This window comes from Amia ocellicauda, chromosome 8, assembly GCF_036373705.1.
Source record: "Amia ocellicauda isolate fAmiCal2 chromosome 8, fAmiCal2.hap1, whole genome shotgun sequence".
Lineage (NCBI taxonomy): Eukaryota > Metazoa > Chordata > Actinopteri > Amiiformes > Amiidae > Amia > Amia ocellicauda.
Window position 1 is genome coordinate 26,952,688 of NC_089857.1, and position 15,531 is coordinate 26,968,218.

The following is a 15,531-nucleotide window of genomic DNA, read 5'->3' on the forward strand; positions in this document are numbered from 1 at the left end:
CAGCAAAGATTTTCAGAACAGCAAGATCTCCTCATGTTAAAGCTAATCAGTTTACATTGATCTTAAAAATATCAGCAGGCCTTTGGGGTTTGAGGATTGCAGGGACAGGCCTCATGGGTTAGCAAATTGTGCACCACGAACATAAAGCCTAGAGAAAGTCTTCAGCCTGTGCTTAAATGCTGAGACAAACGGCATCCCTGATATTGGCCAGCAGATCATTCCACAGGTTAAGGGACCTGTAGGTAAATACTCTACCTATACATATATATATATATATATATATATATACATACACTCACCTAAAGGATTATTAGGAACACCTGTTTAATTTCTCATTAATGCAATTATCTAACCAACCAATCACATGGCAGTTGCTTCAATGCATTTAGGGGTGTGGTCCTGGTCAAGACAATCTCCTGAACTCCAAACTGAATGTCTGAATGGGAAAGAAAGGTGATTTAAGCAATTTTGAGCGTGGAATGGTTGTTGGTGCCAGACGGGCCGGTCTGAGTATTTCACAATCTGCTCAGTTACTGGGATTTTCACGCACAACCATTTCTAGGGTTTACAAAGAATGGTGTGAAAAGGGAAAAACATCCAGTATGCGGCAGTCCTGTGGGCGAAAATGCCTTGTTAATGCTAGAGGTCAGAGGAGAATGGGCCGACTGATTCAAGCTGATAGAAGAGCAACTTTGACTGAAATAACCACTCGTTACAACCGAGGTATGCAGCAAAGCATTTGTGAAGCCACAACACGTACAACCTTGAGGCGGATGGGCTACAACAGCAGAAGACCCCACCGGGTACCACTCATCTCCACTACAAATAGGAAAAAGAGACTACAATTTGCACAAGCTCACCAAAATTGGACAGTTGCAGACTGGAAAAATGTTGCCTGGTCTGATGAGTCTCGATTTCTGTTGAGACATTCAGATGGTAGAGTCAGAATTTGGTGTAAACAGAATGAGAACATGGATCCATCATGCCTTGTTACCACTGTGCAGGCTGGTGGTGGTGATGTAATGGTGTGGGGGATGTTTTCTTGGCACACTTTAGGCCCCTTAGTGCCAATTGGGCATCGTTTAAATGCCACGGCCTACCTGAGCATTGTTTCTGACCATGTCCATCCCTTTATGACCACCATGTACCCATCCTCTGATGGCTACTTCCAGCAGGATAATGCACCATGTCACAAAGGTCGAATCATTTCAAATTGGTTTCTTGAACATGACAATGAGTTCACTGTAATAAACTGGCCCCCACAGTCACCAGATCTCAACCCAATAGAGCATCTTTGGGATGTGGTGGAACGGGAGCTTCGTGCCCTGGATGTGCATCCCACAAATCTCCATCAACTGCAAGATGCTATCCTATCAATATGGGCCAACATTTCTAAAGAATGCTTTCAGCACCTTGTTGAATCAATGCCACGTAGAATTAAGGCAGTTCTGAAGGCGAAAGGGGGTCAAACACAGGATTACTATGGTGTTCCTAATAATCCTTTAGGTGAGTGTATATATATATTATTATTATTATTATTTTTTTTTTTTATTTATTTTTTTTACTAATTGTAGGGACTCCCTGCTAGCCAGCATCCTGGGACCAGAGTGGTTAACTAGGTGTATATAGGCATATGAGATTTATATAAAGGTAAATGTCAATATCAGAACTTGAAATCAATTCTGTATTTCACTGGGAGTCAGTAAAGGGGTGCTAGAACCGGAGTAATAGGATTTATATTTTTTGTTTTTTGTTAAAATCCTGTCTTAATTTGGAGATATTTCGGAGCTGAAAGAATGACATTCTCGCGGTGTTGATGTGCGTATTGAAAATAGCACCTAAGTTACATCCTAATGTTTTTTTTTTTTTTAACTAAGGTTAAAACCGTCCACGTTTAGGCCAGCCAGTTTTGCATTAACAGTAGGTTTTGTTGACCCTAATATTAAAAATTCAGAATTCAACAGAAGGAAATTTGTCATCCATTTTTGTTCCAGAGGAACTGGAACAGGTTATTTATAGCTATACTGTCATGAGGATTTGTGGATAAATACAGTTGCTTATTGTAATTGAAACGCTTGTGTAATTAAACTCATTTTCCATGCTGCTTGACTAAGAATAGGTGTTTTTCAGGACATTTTGTGAATGTTGTTGATTTAACTACAAAGCCACAAAAAGCAAAGTAAATTGTTTTCAGAGTGTTGTATGGTTGTTTGTGGTATTTAAAGAATGTGTCACTTTCTTAAGGAAAGGAAGAAGAAGAAAGTTCCTTGAGTAACAGTGCAGTTTGGTTACACTCATATGCACAAATAATGGTGATTTCTGTATTCAGATTAATGGGACTAAAGACAAACCATCAAACTGATCGTGTAATGAGCTCCAGAATGTAGCTTTATCGGAAAAATAAATCAAATGTCAAATCAAAAACTGGACACACTTAGAAAACCACAAACATTTACTGTTACCAAGATTAATGCCATTTAATTAAATGCTGTATTACAAATTATTAAATCTACTAATACAAAGAAAGTCCCCACATAAACCATACAATTAAACCCATTTCTTGAAGCAGTCACCATTTCGATTTGTTATATCTTGTAGGCAGTACTTTCTGGAAAATTCGGTCGCAATGCATTGCATACTTAATGCTCATTCTCTTGCCTCAATTATTGATATGGTTACTTTTGAAAAATGTGTCACGCTGATAAATCTTATGTATATTAAACATCCTTCTTTTGAGCATGTGTTATATAATCCTTCAGAAGTGTTCAAATCAAGTTCTAGAGGTCCACAGTTTTTGTGAGGTTCTTTAACTTATTTCCTACTTCAATCCTGTGAAAATGCGTAAATTAGTACAAACTAATTAAAAGACTGAGGTGGAATGAAAACCAGAATATTTTACGAGCCCCTGAGGACAGGATATGACAACCCTGGTCAAACCCAGCACTAACAACACCCAACAATGTGTAGAAACTATTCTTAATTTATTTAGTTTGTTGCACATGCTTTGTGAAGTAGTCGGGTTAGATCACTAAACAGCTTATGTAAAATTATGAAATGCCCACATATGTTTCTTATATTTTATTGGTTCCAGTACCTGGTGCACAGAACAGGTATTTTATTAGTTCACAAGGTTTCACTTCATCCTTTTTATTGTGTCCTTTTGTGTAAATTATGCATTGGCTCTCTGATATTTTGTGCATTAGCAGCGAAACTCGCCTAATTTGTAGCAATTTACAATGGTTAGTACTTGAAGGGGCTGTGGAATTTATCTGTGTCGGCAGGCCAAGTTCCCATGAGTAATAATTACACCATACGTTTCAGTTTTATCTGCCAGCTTTTAAGTTGTGATTTTTTTTTTTTTTTTCGCTCTGTAAAAATAAATGTTTTAAAGCATTTTTTTTTGTGCATAAAGTAAAATACAAACGTATTCATCTTCCTGCACTGACTGTGCAAAATAAAACAATTTGTGCTTTTTTATTTATTTATTTATTTTAACTGCAAAACCACATATCATGCATGCACAAGAGTATCAGTATTTAATTCCTTTGCCTCTGTACATTTGGTCATATTTAAGCTGAAGACCTTAGAGCAAAGAATGTTATTTTGGTATGCCAGGTAGTACTGCATGACGTGAGAAACTCAAATGATCAAGTGTCCCCAGGTCCTCCCTATGTCCAGCACCAACAAATTCAAATTCCTGGGCAGGTCTGTGATTTAAACCCTAAGACTAATTCCATACAAAAACACAGTTAGTATTCTTACACAAGAAAGAAATCAATTTAGTCTAAGGCAAGGTGTGCAAGAAAACAAACGCAATCTGCACCAAAATGCACATGCACAATTGTTTCTAAAATACGTCCCAAATAAGAACAGCAGATGCCTCCATTGAAAATTTAATTGGACTGTTATGTCTTCATAGAGTGGAAACCTTTGCATAACTGATGGGAACATAACCACATTTTCCTTAAGAGCAGGGGTACTTATCCTGTTGTTCCTGAAAAAAGGTTTTCTTAAATTGGCCTACCTAATTCCCCCTTGTAGTTAATTGGCTAAGTCATTTCTCATATCTCCACCTTATCTCCTGTAAAGCTGAGCTGCTGGAGCAGAATGGCTACCACCCCCCACCCCAGAGGGTGCTGCACTTCAGTGGGGGAGGAAGTGAGTCTTGTTCCTGTAAAGCACTTTGTAATCCTTCATGATGGAATGTGCTATAGGAAAATACAAATGGATCTGTCTGCTTACGAGTGCTGAAAATTGGTTTTCCGTTTTTTTTCATCTTGGTGCTGTGAAACGAATTTAGGCCCTGATTAAACCCAAACTGCAACCTGCCACAAATTACAAACACTGTACTTGATATAGGGCCTTTGTGTGTACAAGGCTTTTTACTTGTACCCAGTGAAAACTTATTTTGTGTTATTTTTGTTTTTTTTGTTTTTGTAAAATACTTATAGTTATCATCTTGATTTAATGTACGAATGATCTTGACCACTACATATTGCTTTTAATTTTGCACAGACTGTGCAGGATGAATATTAGTGCAGTACATCCATTTTCATGTTCATGTAATGTATGGCAGTTATTGTTTGTCCAGTCGCCAGCTTATTCCGATAAGCCATGATATAGGTTTATGCAGAAAATAGTTTCAGAAGTGTTTCAGTAATGTGCTACCTTTCATTCTTTTCTAATCATCAAACAATTTCAAATGCCTTAAAGGTGTGCATATAGTTAATGTAGTGTGATACATGTATATTTTTTGGTTTAAGCTTTTATTTATAGATTAATATTTTAGAATTCTCACATCAAAATATTGTATTTGTTATTTATAAAGTTGCTCGAATATGAAGATTGCTACAACCACTCATAACTTAGGCCGATGCCTTTGTGTGGATCAGCATTTCGATTGTGGAGCAAATGCTTTCAAGTGGTGCACAAAGCAGTTAGAATAAATAGACATAAGAAAGTAAAACCTTCTCTGAGATACAAAAAGTACAAACAGATCCATCTATGCAACAGTGTGTGTGCGTGTACGTGTGCGTGTGTGTTGGGGGAAGCAGGATTTCCATTAAACCAACTATTATTTTTAGATTGTTTCTAAATGTTCTTTAAAATGCTGCGCTGCCTCTTATCGAATGTGGTGTGAATTATAATAACTGTGTGTTTGTTTCTGGGCCTATTTATATGTTCCATTTAATTCTTATTTTCCGTAGGCTTTAAATATATAGAACACATTATCATCTTCCTGTTCCCACACTAATCTCTTGTTCCGTTTTGCACCATTTCAGATTACATTGGATGTGTTGGCAGACATGGGCCACGAGGAGCTGAAGGAAATTGGCATTAATGCCTATGGACATCGTCACAAGCTAATCAAAGGCATAGAGAGGCTTTTAGGAGGGCAGCAAGGTAAGCCAGGAAGCTGTTGAAGAAGGGAGAATATACGTCTCAAGAGTGCATACTTTCCTTGGTATTAAAATTAGGTATTTGTAGAATATACATTTAGAAATGTTAATATATTTAAAAATAGTGCCTTGATACTTTTTTTTTTCTGAAAAAATAAATTCCAAATCATACCCTATCATTATATCTAACCGGCTGGCCTATATTCTTCTCACAATCTTCTACCCATTATTTTCTTCCCCATCTGCAATTGTGAACAAGCCAAATGTTTCAACGTATTCATTTAAAATTGCATTTTGTTTTAGTTTTTTGTCAGTGCTAATTGATCATATGTTGACAAATGGTTTGTGTGCAATAAGAACTGGTAGACAGTCTGCCCCCCATTAGAATGATGTGCCACATAGCACAACAGACTTTAATTGTATTGTCTAGCGGTTTCGCTTTATTGGAGAGTTGTTAAAAACTGCACTCTGAGGAAGAAATGAAAATACAAACTGTAATTACATCTCGCAGAATGTCCCCACACCATAAGGGTCTTCATCTGTAACAAGCCCACAGGGTAATTGACAAGCCATTTTGAGGCTGCCTGTTCTAACAATAAATAGGGTGGGGTGCCGGGTGTACACACAGTGAGGGCCTCTGTGATTGTTTACTGCACGGAACATCTGTTTCTCCCCTGTGCAACGTGATCTACGCCTTGCGCTCGCACATATCAACCAGATAATGCCTTCATGCTTTCCTGACCAATTATGGTGAGGTGGAAAGGAGTTTAACCGTATGTTTTTATCTAATGTATAATTTACACTTTGGGGAATTTGTACACAAAAGTAAATATCCAACACATGAAAGGGAGAGGAATAAATACTTTAATTTGGTCTGCTGATGGACAGTTCTATAACTTACAGTAAACCCGTCCTATTGATATCTAATGCATTTTAAATTTACAAAAATTGCCTTTCTCATTTCCCATGTCACTTCCTACCTGATTTTGAATGCAACAGGCTCCTTCAGTTAGCTATTGGATCCTTTAGTATCCCAGCTGGACTGCCAATAAAAATAACAACTGATTTTGTCCTTTAGGTCTGCCAAAGCATATTATATTAGTGAAATTTAAGTGTTTTGAATTAAGTTATGCTGAAACCATTTACCCAGTTTGTATATTTTGCCATCCCTGCTAATGTGATCTTTTGGGACTGGCAACCAATGGAATGTATGAAATAGCTTTACAGTCAGCAGCATACAATTTCATTTATGTTGGCATTCTTGCATGATTAAAATAACTGGGGGATCACTAATACAATGAACGCATGCACATAGCTTTACACTGATGTCTTGATCTAACCTTAACCATAAACCAAGCTGAAATTGCAAGACATCATTTAACAAATTGTTCAGCAAGAGCAGAACACACCTTCGTGGGCTTTAATGGGGGTTTATAGTGCATCCTTCAGGTGAAAAGCAAATGTGAAAGGAATTGGGTGGAGAATTCCCTTACAAAATGCGTTTATTTTTCATGCAAAGTTTTTTGGCTGAACTGTGGCTTGTCATAACCTTTAGTAGATGGGATTGGCATCGTTGTAATGCAGGACCTAACGTACTGTTGTCATGGCTACTGCAGGTGCAAACCCGTATCTGACATTTCACTGTGCCAGTCAGGGGACTGTGCTCATCGACCTGGCACCGGATGACAAGGAGTTCCAGTCCGTGGAAGAGGAGGTCTGAGCTTTTCACCTGTTTATTACTGGCCTGTCATTGATGGTGCTCACCTTTCAAAAGCTTTCAAACTTGTACCCTCCCTAATTCAAAACCTGCCATCGACTCAGAATAAATAAAGCACCCTGCGTTAAATCGCAATAACAGTAAATGACATTTTTTTTTCTAATAAGGCTGAAGTTGTTTTGAGGGCATAAGGAAAGCCGCTCACTTTAAAAAGATGTGTTTTATTACATATTACATGAAAGGTCAAGCAAAATACTTTAAGGACTTTATTGCTTTATAAAAGAATGAATTTGGCCAGTATCGTAAATTTAGTGAAACACCATATTCTCTCTGGGCCGTTTGCATGAAACCTTTACCAGCACAAGTTTATACCTGTTTTTCAACAAAATAAGTTGTGTTAGGGTGCTAATATGAAAGTCCCCGTATGCTGTTTAAATTATTCTCTTTGATTTTGTAACAATAATAAGGTAGAACAAATTGTAAGTTATTGATTGATTTGATTAATTGTGGGTAGCCTTGTGTTGGAGATAAAATGAGAAATGTAAACCTGAAAGTTACATTTTCTAAGATCCCAACCCAAGTATGAATCTCAGTGCAGTGGGAATGGTCGGTGTGCTGACAGCACTTTCCTGTTACAGTTGCAGAGCACGATACGGGAGCACAGAGATGGAGGGAATGCAGGTGGTGTCTTCAGCAGGTACAACATCCTAAAGGTGAGCAAACCCAGTGAATACACAACAGTTTAAACTGCAGCACTCGGACATGAATTGTGTTCTCGTAAGGTTATTTCCCTGTTCAAAATACTGTTCTTCTGTGCCCAAGATACATGGCATGAACGTCAGTGGCAACCAATAAATGATGCACAATGCCCAGCTCATACAGAGGATATGGACCTTTGTGTCAGCTTCCTTTTGTGTGTGGCATTGTCACTGCTGTATTTACCACTATGTCAAGGCTTCTCAAATCATATCTGCATTCTGTGAATTGTCTTATGCTTGTAAATATGCATGTTCCAAGTCTTAGTGTACAAACCAATAGGCTGTACTTTATTCAGAAACTCAATTCAGACAGGAAGCAGTGTGTGTGTTCACCCTGTTCTATACAAGTGGGAACTGGGAGCATTTGTAGGGTGAAGACAAACTCATAGCAAAAATAGAACTAGAAGACAATGTTTTAATAGCACTTGGGTTTCAGATCAGTCACCAATTGACAATCATTGGAAGAAAGGGTTTAAAAAGTAAATAGAGAGAAAATGTTGCTTGCTTTGTTTTCCAGATCCAGAAAGTGGTGAATAAGAAGTTGAGGGAGCGCTACACACACCGACAGAAAGAGATCGCCGACGAGAATCACAATCACCATAACGAGCGCATGCTATTTCATGGTAAGCAAATATAGGTATAGATGTTGCCTCTTTACAAAATGTTGCTAAATTCATGTGCACAATGTACTATGGAATGCATCAGTCTGTTTAGAAGGAAATCTAAGACTCCTTTATCTATGTATTCTTTTTTTTTTTTCTTTTTTTAAATCAGTTCATCTGTTTTGCTCACATTTTTTACAAACTAATTTCTGGTTACCTTTAGAAAAAAGTGGCATTCTGTGCATCGATAACCAAACTCTGTTAAGCTCTGTAAAGTTCAATATGTATTTCAATAAAATCAAACCATACCCATCCCAAATTGCGCATATATTTAGAAAGTGGTTTGCTTGTATTTATCTGTTATTTGCATGAAGAAACAAACCAGGTGTTTTGTGACAGATAATTGCATTTGGAAACCCTTGTTAGAACAGTGGCTTTAATTTTTGCTGTGCTTGTTACAAATTATAATTTTAGGTTGAATCTCTCTGTGCATATAGCAGTCTAGATTTTACCACAGTGCACAAACAGTTTATTTACTAGAAAACATTCCTATAGCAATCACCTTTTTTAATACATTTGGACTAAACATGGCATTTGTTTCTCACATAAAACAGAACCTTGAAGTGAAATAATTTTAATATTATTTCCATACTGATAGAATAACTAAAAAGAATAAAGGGAATGTAATTTGACTTGACCTTCTATTTGTTTTGTGTATTGTAATGATTCGGTCTGTCTTAAAAAGTGGAATTCACTTAGCAGAAAGCCACAGGTGGTCATTATTCTAGTAAAATGCTTATGGCCTTTATCTCTTTAGTACTACAGGAGCACTGGAATTTCGACATAAAGACTTTTAGTCTTGGGTATACACAGATGAAAGGATACATCTGCATGCTCCTGTTATATAATTTCTCTCTACCTGCATAATTTATTTTAGGCAGTCCTCATTATTCCCCATTGCCTCTGCACACGTTCGCCAGGCTAATATACAATTCCAGCAAAAAGTAGCTTCAGAAATTACTTGTTCAATGCATGGCAAGGTAGCATTGGAGCCTAGGGAAAGCCATTTCCATCAGATGATGCTTCCAAAGACTTTGCAGATCCTGTCCAGGGCAAAGACAGCATACATCTGTGTTTTTTTTTTTTTTTACACACTCAGTCCTATGATGTGGTTTCTTGAAGTATTTTCCACGGGCGCTAATTAAACATGCAATATGTAAGCAAATTCATAAAGACTAGACCTGCAGCCTGTGTTATACCTGTGCAGTGTGGATTAATATCCTCAGAGTCTAGACCATAAAACTCATTTTGGGTGCATTTGGAGTCTGAATAGGTCTCAAGGCCTCCAGAGGCAAGTATCAGAGGAGAGTTAACCCCCCCTGCCCGCCTCACAACTCCTATCAGCAGCATTTCCATGCAAAAGGAGATCAGCATGTGAGGTTCATAAGATAATGTACTTTGGAATAACCTCAGGGGAATTGACTGGGCCGGAGCAGACTCCTAGTTTATCTCCCTTGCCAGTTGCAACATAATGATACACGAAGAAGTAGAGATGTGCTTCGAGTGATTCCGTGTTGCTGTTTCTGCTTCAGTTGTTATTTCGCCTTCTAACTTAATTTCCAAGAAGAAGAAAAAAAGCACTTTGGAATGAAGTACTCGGAGTTCAGAAAGAGGAGGTAACGTTGTGACTAGGTCTATAACATCATTGAACTGTTAAACCAGTGTCCCCATGGATACACTACTCGGCTCCGTTAGTTGGAGAGGCACTTTATTATTGTGGAATTTTAAAATGTAATCCGACAGCCTCTGCGCACGGCAGTGAGGGGCATAGTTTCCACATAACAGGAAATGCAATAAGCAAGAAATAACAGGGAACAGCTCAAGTGTCTCCCTCCGTCGGAATAGAACGAGACAGGTTTGGTGTTGAAATGAAAGCTTGGGAGAGAAATGTTGAGACACGCTTATTAATCATTCATACTACAAGTAGCTAGCAAATTTCGCACAAACTTTCATCAAGCAGTGTATTGCGACTTTATCATGAAACAGTAGTTGGAAGGCATGTCAGCAATAAAGAAAGAGTTACAACTTGCTTAATTTTAGCAATAGGCTCTATTGCCTTTTTTATTCTCATTTTACATTCGGGTCCTTGCATCATTCCAACTTTGGTAGCCCTTTTCCAGGTTACAATTAAAGCAAGACTTTGCTTTGTAGATGTAGAATGTAAAACAACTAATATATATATATATATATATATATATATATATATTTTTTTTTTGTTATATAGTGTTATTTATTGCAGCAAATATGACACTAGGTTTCCCTTCTATCTTACTTTCAGGGTCTCCATTCATCAATGCAATTATACACAAAGGCTTTGATGAGAGGCATGCTTACATCGGGGGGATGTTTGGTGCAGGGATCTATTTCGCCGAGAACTCCTCTAAAAGTAACCAGTATGTATATGGGATCGGAGGAGGAACGGGCTGTCCCACACACAAGGACCGATCCTGTTACATTTGTCACAGGTAAGTTCCTCCCACCTGTTCCTTTTGCCTGGACTCCTGGGTAACACGTGTGGATGCTGAGCCCCACATATCTCAAAATGTACATCCTCCTATACAGAGTTCAAAACCACAGTGGGAAGTTCTGACCCCATCCATGACTCATTAAAAGTAATGTATTTAGCTTCTCAAAATTAATTTCCTCCATCTTTGTATCAAATAAACTTTGCTGATAAATAAATAAGAATAATACAAAATTCTTAATCTGAACCAAATCTCCAAGGACTAAGAAGATATTTCATGTCTTTAAAATCCTTATAAATGCAAACATTTAGTTCTGTTACAATTTGCTCAATCCATACTTTTTTCTTAAGAGCACTAACTGACAGAAATAGATCAGAATTGCTAGAGGGACTTTGGCTTAGGATAGTCACTGAATGACTATTCCTAATCTTCACTGTAGGGAACATAGAATGATTATACTTTCATTGAAGCCAGGAAACCTCCCTTTTCTGAGGCTGGACAAGAAAACCTCTGACTCACTCACCTACTTAAGTGACTTAGTTATTTTGGCCACGTCTTATACATTGAATTTGAATACATTCTCAGACTGGCCCCTGTAATGAAATTGGTGAATTCAATCAATTTCCACCCTGGCACGCTGCAGGTGTTGTTTCATTGATGGTATCCATAATTCATACCGCTTTTATTTTCCCCTCGCTAAAAAAGCAGAGACGTTTATCACCACAATGTTATTCTCCTCAGCTCTGTGGTACTCGGGTTTCTCTTAGAGATCGCTCTGAATGAAAGTGTGTGTGTGTGTGTGTGTGTGTGTGTGTGTGAAAGGATGGGGGGGAGGGGAGTACCAGTTATTCTAAAGGTTGAATTGGAGGTGGCATTAGATGAATACAAATCCATTCAGCCTTGTTCCCTGGCATTGCAATGTTTTCTGACACACTCTGTTGCTGGATGTTACTCCACACTTGCAAACACTGTGAGTTTGGGAAGTTATTGGATAGTTTTGCTCCAGCGTGTGTCAGAGGTGAAATAGACTTGGACTGGATTGTCCCTAGTACAGGTTGCCGGGACTCTCCCCTTCCCTCATGATTTTCCTGCCTTCGTTTCAGACAAATGCTGTTCTGCAGAGTGACCCTGGGCAAGTCTTTCCTGCAGTTCAGCGCCATGAAAATGGCCCACGCTCCACCCGGGCATCACTCCGTCATCGGCCGGCCGAGTGTGAACGGCCTGGCGTACGCAGAGTATGTCATCTACAGAGGTGAACAGGTAAGAGCTGCACAACCTCCACAGCATTCAAAACAATACAGTACTTCGGTTTGATTGAGTCTATGTGGGCCGAAGCTCAGTGCAGAATTGCTTTTCGAAGAGACAAAAGCAGTTGAAGGGGGTGGAAATTCACAGGATCTCTAGGATTGTTTCAATTTAAATCTATTCAGTTGAATTACATTGTCTCTAACCTCAAGTTTGCAGCAAATTGATTTTGTATGTATTGTTAGAAAGCAGTCCTTTAGAATCAACCCTAGAAATAGTACCACTATGCCCAGATACAGACACACTGGCAGCTGCATTTATCAAGCCGTGCTCTAGTCTTCCTGCTCTGCTCACCAGACCCTGCCTCCTCTCTTGTGTTAACAGGCTTATCCAGAATACCTCATCACATACCAGATCCTGAAGCCAGAGAGCACCCCCCAGACTCCAGCAGGCGCTGAGCAGAAGTCCTAGTCTTCACACGCCGAACCCTAGGCTGAGAGGCTTTGGCACCACCGTGGGGCTGTGATCCAGTACTGCAGATCTAGAGACTGTTACTAAGCTTCATATACATTCTGGGAGCTTGCAGATAAGCTAGTGATTATCTTTGGTGAAAGTTTTATTTTATTTTTATTTTTTGTCGTCGTTTTTTTCACCGAAGATGAGACTTTTGGGTTGTAAACTGCCACCATTTCCTTTTCGAGAAAGTGTTTACAAAGGTTGCCTTTACAAAAATTCACTCCAGCTCATTTTCAGGCCCAACCTCTCCCCTCCAGCAGTGTCTTTTTTTTTTTGGTTGTGTTTTTCAGAAGAATAAAAACAGCTCCAACAGCAGGCGTCTTCAATATTTAGGAACAAAACTGGCAAAAACAAGAAATAAGCCTTTGGTCTTTTTTTTTTTTTTGTTAGTTTGTTTTTGGTTGTTCTGTTTGGTTAGTTGGAAATACTACTAGGGAGCCTGCTTAGCAGTCAGAAAACAAGGGCTTGGACCAAAACAATTAAAACCTGCTGTTTCTTCACACTAAAGAAGTGTCTGCGGTGACACTAGGAGACTGTGGTCAGGGGTGAAGGGCTAGTAGCTCCTGGTTTCTGGGGAGCAGCTAGTCTGATTGGATGACCTGACGTTCTTGTAGCTTTTACCACTACATCACTTTTTTTTCTTCAGTTTCCTTTTTTTAAGCCCATAAATAATGGCATTTGCATTTTAATTTATTTAGCTCTAATTTTTTATAATTTCTTTTTTTAAATCTAGTTTTTAGATCGCATACTCTCCTGATACCGACCATTTCTCACAGTTTGCCTCACAGAGACCCTAACTTATCATTTTTTACTTTTTTACTGATGAGTGCAAAGGCCTTGATATCAACTTACATTTAAGGGTAACATTATACTTTTTAGTTTAATTCCTAAGAATGTTAACTTACAGAAGCAGATTCCGCAGTGGGTAGAGAGGTGAAAATGAGTTGAATTCAATGGAAAACTGAAAATGAGCTCGAGTACTCTTGACAATTTATTTTGTTTATTTCTTTGCACAAGGAAAGATGCCTAGAACACATCGAGAACTGCAATGCCATTGTCTTATCCACAGAGTTCAGAGTTTTAAAGGATTTGCACTTTTAAAGAGGAAAGATTTGAGTTATTGTAAGAATCAAAATAATGTCATGTTATTAAAAAAACAAAGCAAAATGTTCATTACTGTACAGGTTGTTTAAATGACAGTGCCCTGTTACGCTTTTGATGTTGTTTACTGATAAGGTTTGGGTTTTATTAGTACTGTAAATGAAGTCGGTTTTGATTTTGAACCTTTTCTTTTTGCAAAGGGGTCTGCCTCATCTTCCGGGTGAGCTGGTCTGTTTTCAATTTATTTGTTTATTTTAGTTTTGAATAAACGTACTTGTAGGAAGATGTGCCTCTCTCAACGTCGGCTTGCCAGAATTATTCATTTAGTTTTGTGTTTTTGTTTTGTTTGTTTTCCTTGTTTTTTTTTTTTTTTTTTTTTTTTGTTGTTTGTTGTTATTCATTTTTAAAACTCAATCTCTCTGTGGTGTTCAACACTTTTAACACTGGAACAGCCTTCTAAAACCATATGTAACCCTGGAGACTTATTCTTTGACATCCCTGACTTGCTTCTTCAGACATAGATGGCTTTGCCTTGCACTAGGACTAATTAGGATGTGTTAGGTACTGTCTTTGACTGAAAAAATAAATCATCATCATGGAAAAAAAAACAATACACAAATGAACAGGGAGGGTGAAGAAGCAGTTTTAGAAAGTCTGAGAAAAGGTGCCTGCAGGAAGTAGATGCACGTCAAATCTTCGTTCCATACACCGAAGGATCCAAGCATAGTTACATCGCTCGGCGTTTCTCCTCTCCTCTGTTGTTGTCAGTCTGTAAGATGTCCTTTTCCTGCCCTCTATGAGCTTGCATTTCAGGCAGGCATTAAACGGAGTCAAAGCTGTTGCTTCCCCCCCTCCCTCCGTCCCCCACCTTCCCTAATTTCACCCCTGTCTGAAGGACACGCAGAAGACAGTATTTCTCCACTCAATCCCAGCTTCTCCAGTGGACCCCTCTCCATGTAATCAGTCCCGGGAACACTCGGCTCTCCTTTAGCAGCCTGATTGTGATTGCAACAATTTTTTTAATGACTGAACAGAAGTCATGCATTGACTATTAACCCTGGAAGAAAAGAGAAAAAATAATAGGGATCTGAAGACTACTTTAACACTCCTCAACCTTGTAAAGCAGTCTTAATAAAATACACATGGCACTGCACTGTTTGTCATGGACTTATTTTTTGTTAAAGTTTCTCATTTTCTTTCCAATGTATGTTTTTTTGTTGTTGTTGTTGAGCAAGACATGTTAGATTAAACCTAGCTAATCAAATATCTGAAGCCTCTCAGAGACCGCAATTAATGCAAAGTAATAAAAAGTACTTTTGATGAGTGTAGACAACCTCCTAAGTTTCCATTTTAGACTTAAAGGTGGACTGTGCTGAGGGACAAACTGGTCAGTATTCAGGTGGTGCTTTGCCACCACTTACTGTCATTTCCTAGGATGTGCTGATGCCTCGCAGCAATTCTTAGTAATTTCCTGTACAATGCCATACACGACAACCTACTTACAAGCAATAAGACATAATGACTGCAAGAACCGTTAGCTTTAATTTGTGCACAGGGAGATGGCAATCTCTTCTGTGCAATCTCTCCTTTTTATTATTGTGAACCTGAAGGGAAGGGGCACAGCACAGTGCGGTATTTGTAGTATTAAACCAAGTTCCAAGGTCTAAG

At 38.5% G+C, this 15,531-nt stretch overlaps 1 protein-coding gene across 4 annotated transcripts in view; it reads left to right on the top strand.

The window, feature by feature from the left end:
* tnksa (tankyrase, TRF1-interacting ankyrin-related ADP-ribose polymerase a) overlaps positions 1–15,016 on the top strand; it is a 165,244-nt gene extending 150,228 nt beyond the window's left edge. For all 4 annotated transcript variants that reach the window (XM_066710859.1, XM_066710860.1, XM_066710862.1 and 1 more), the window contains 7 exons: positions 5,283–5,403; positions 7,016–7,113; positions 7,755–7,829; positions 8,392–8,497; positions 10,815–11,001; positions 12,105–12,261; positions 12,631–15,016. In XM_066710859.1, coding sequence (XP_066566956.1) covers positions 5,283–5,403; positions 7,016–7,113; positions 7,755–7,829; positions 8,392–8,497; positions 10,815–11,001; positions 12,105–12,261; positions 12,631–12,717 — 831 coding nt within the window. In that variant the 3' untranslated portion in view covers positions 12,718–15,016. The remainder of the gene's footprint in view (positions 1–5,282; positions 5,404–7,015; positions 7,114–7,754; positions 7,830–8,391; positions 8,498–10,814; positions 11,002–12,104; positions 12,262–12,630) is intronic.
* The last annotated feature ends 515 nt before the right edge of the window (positions 15,017–15,531 follow it).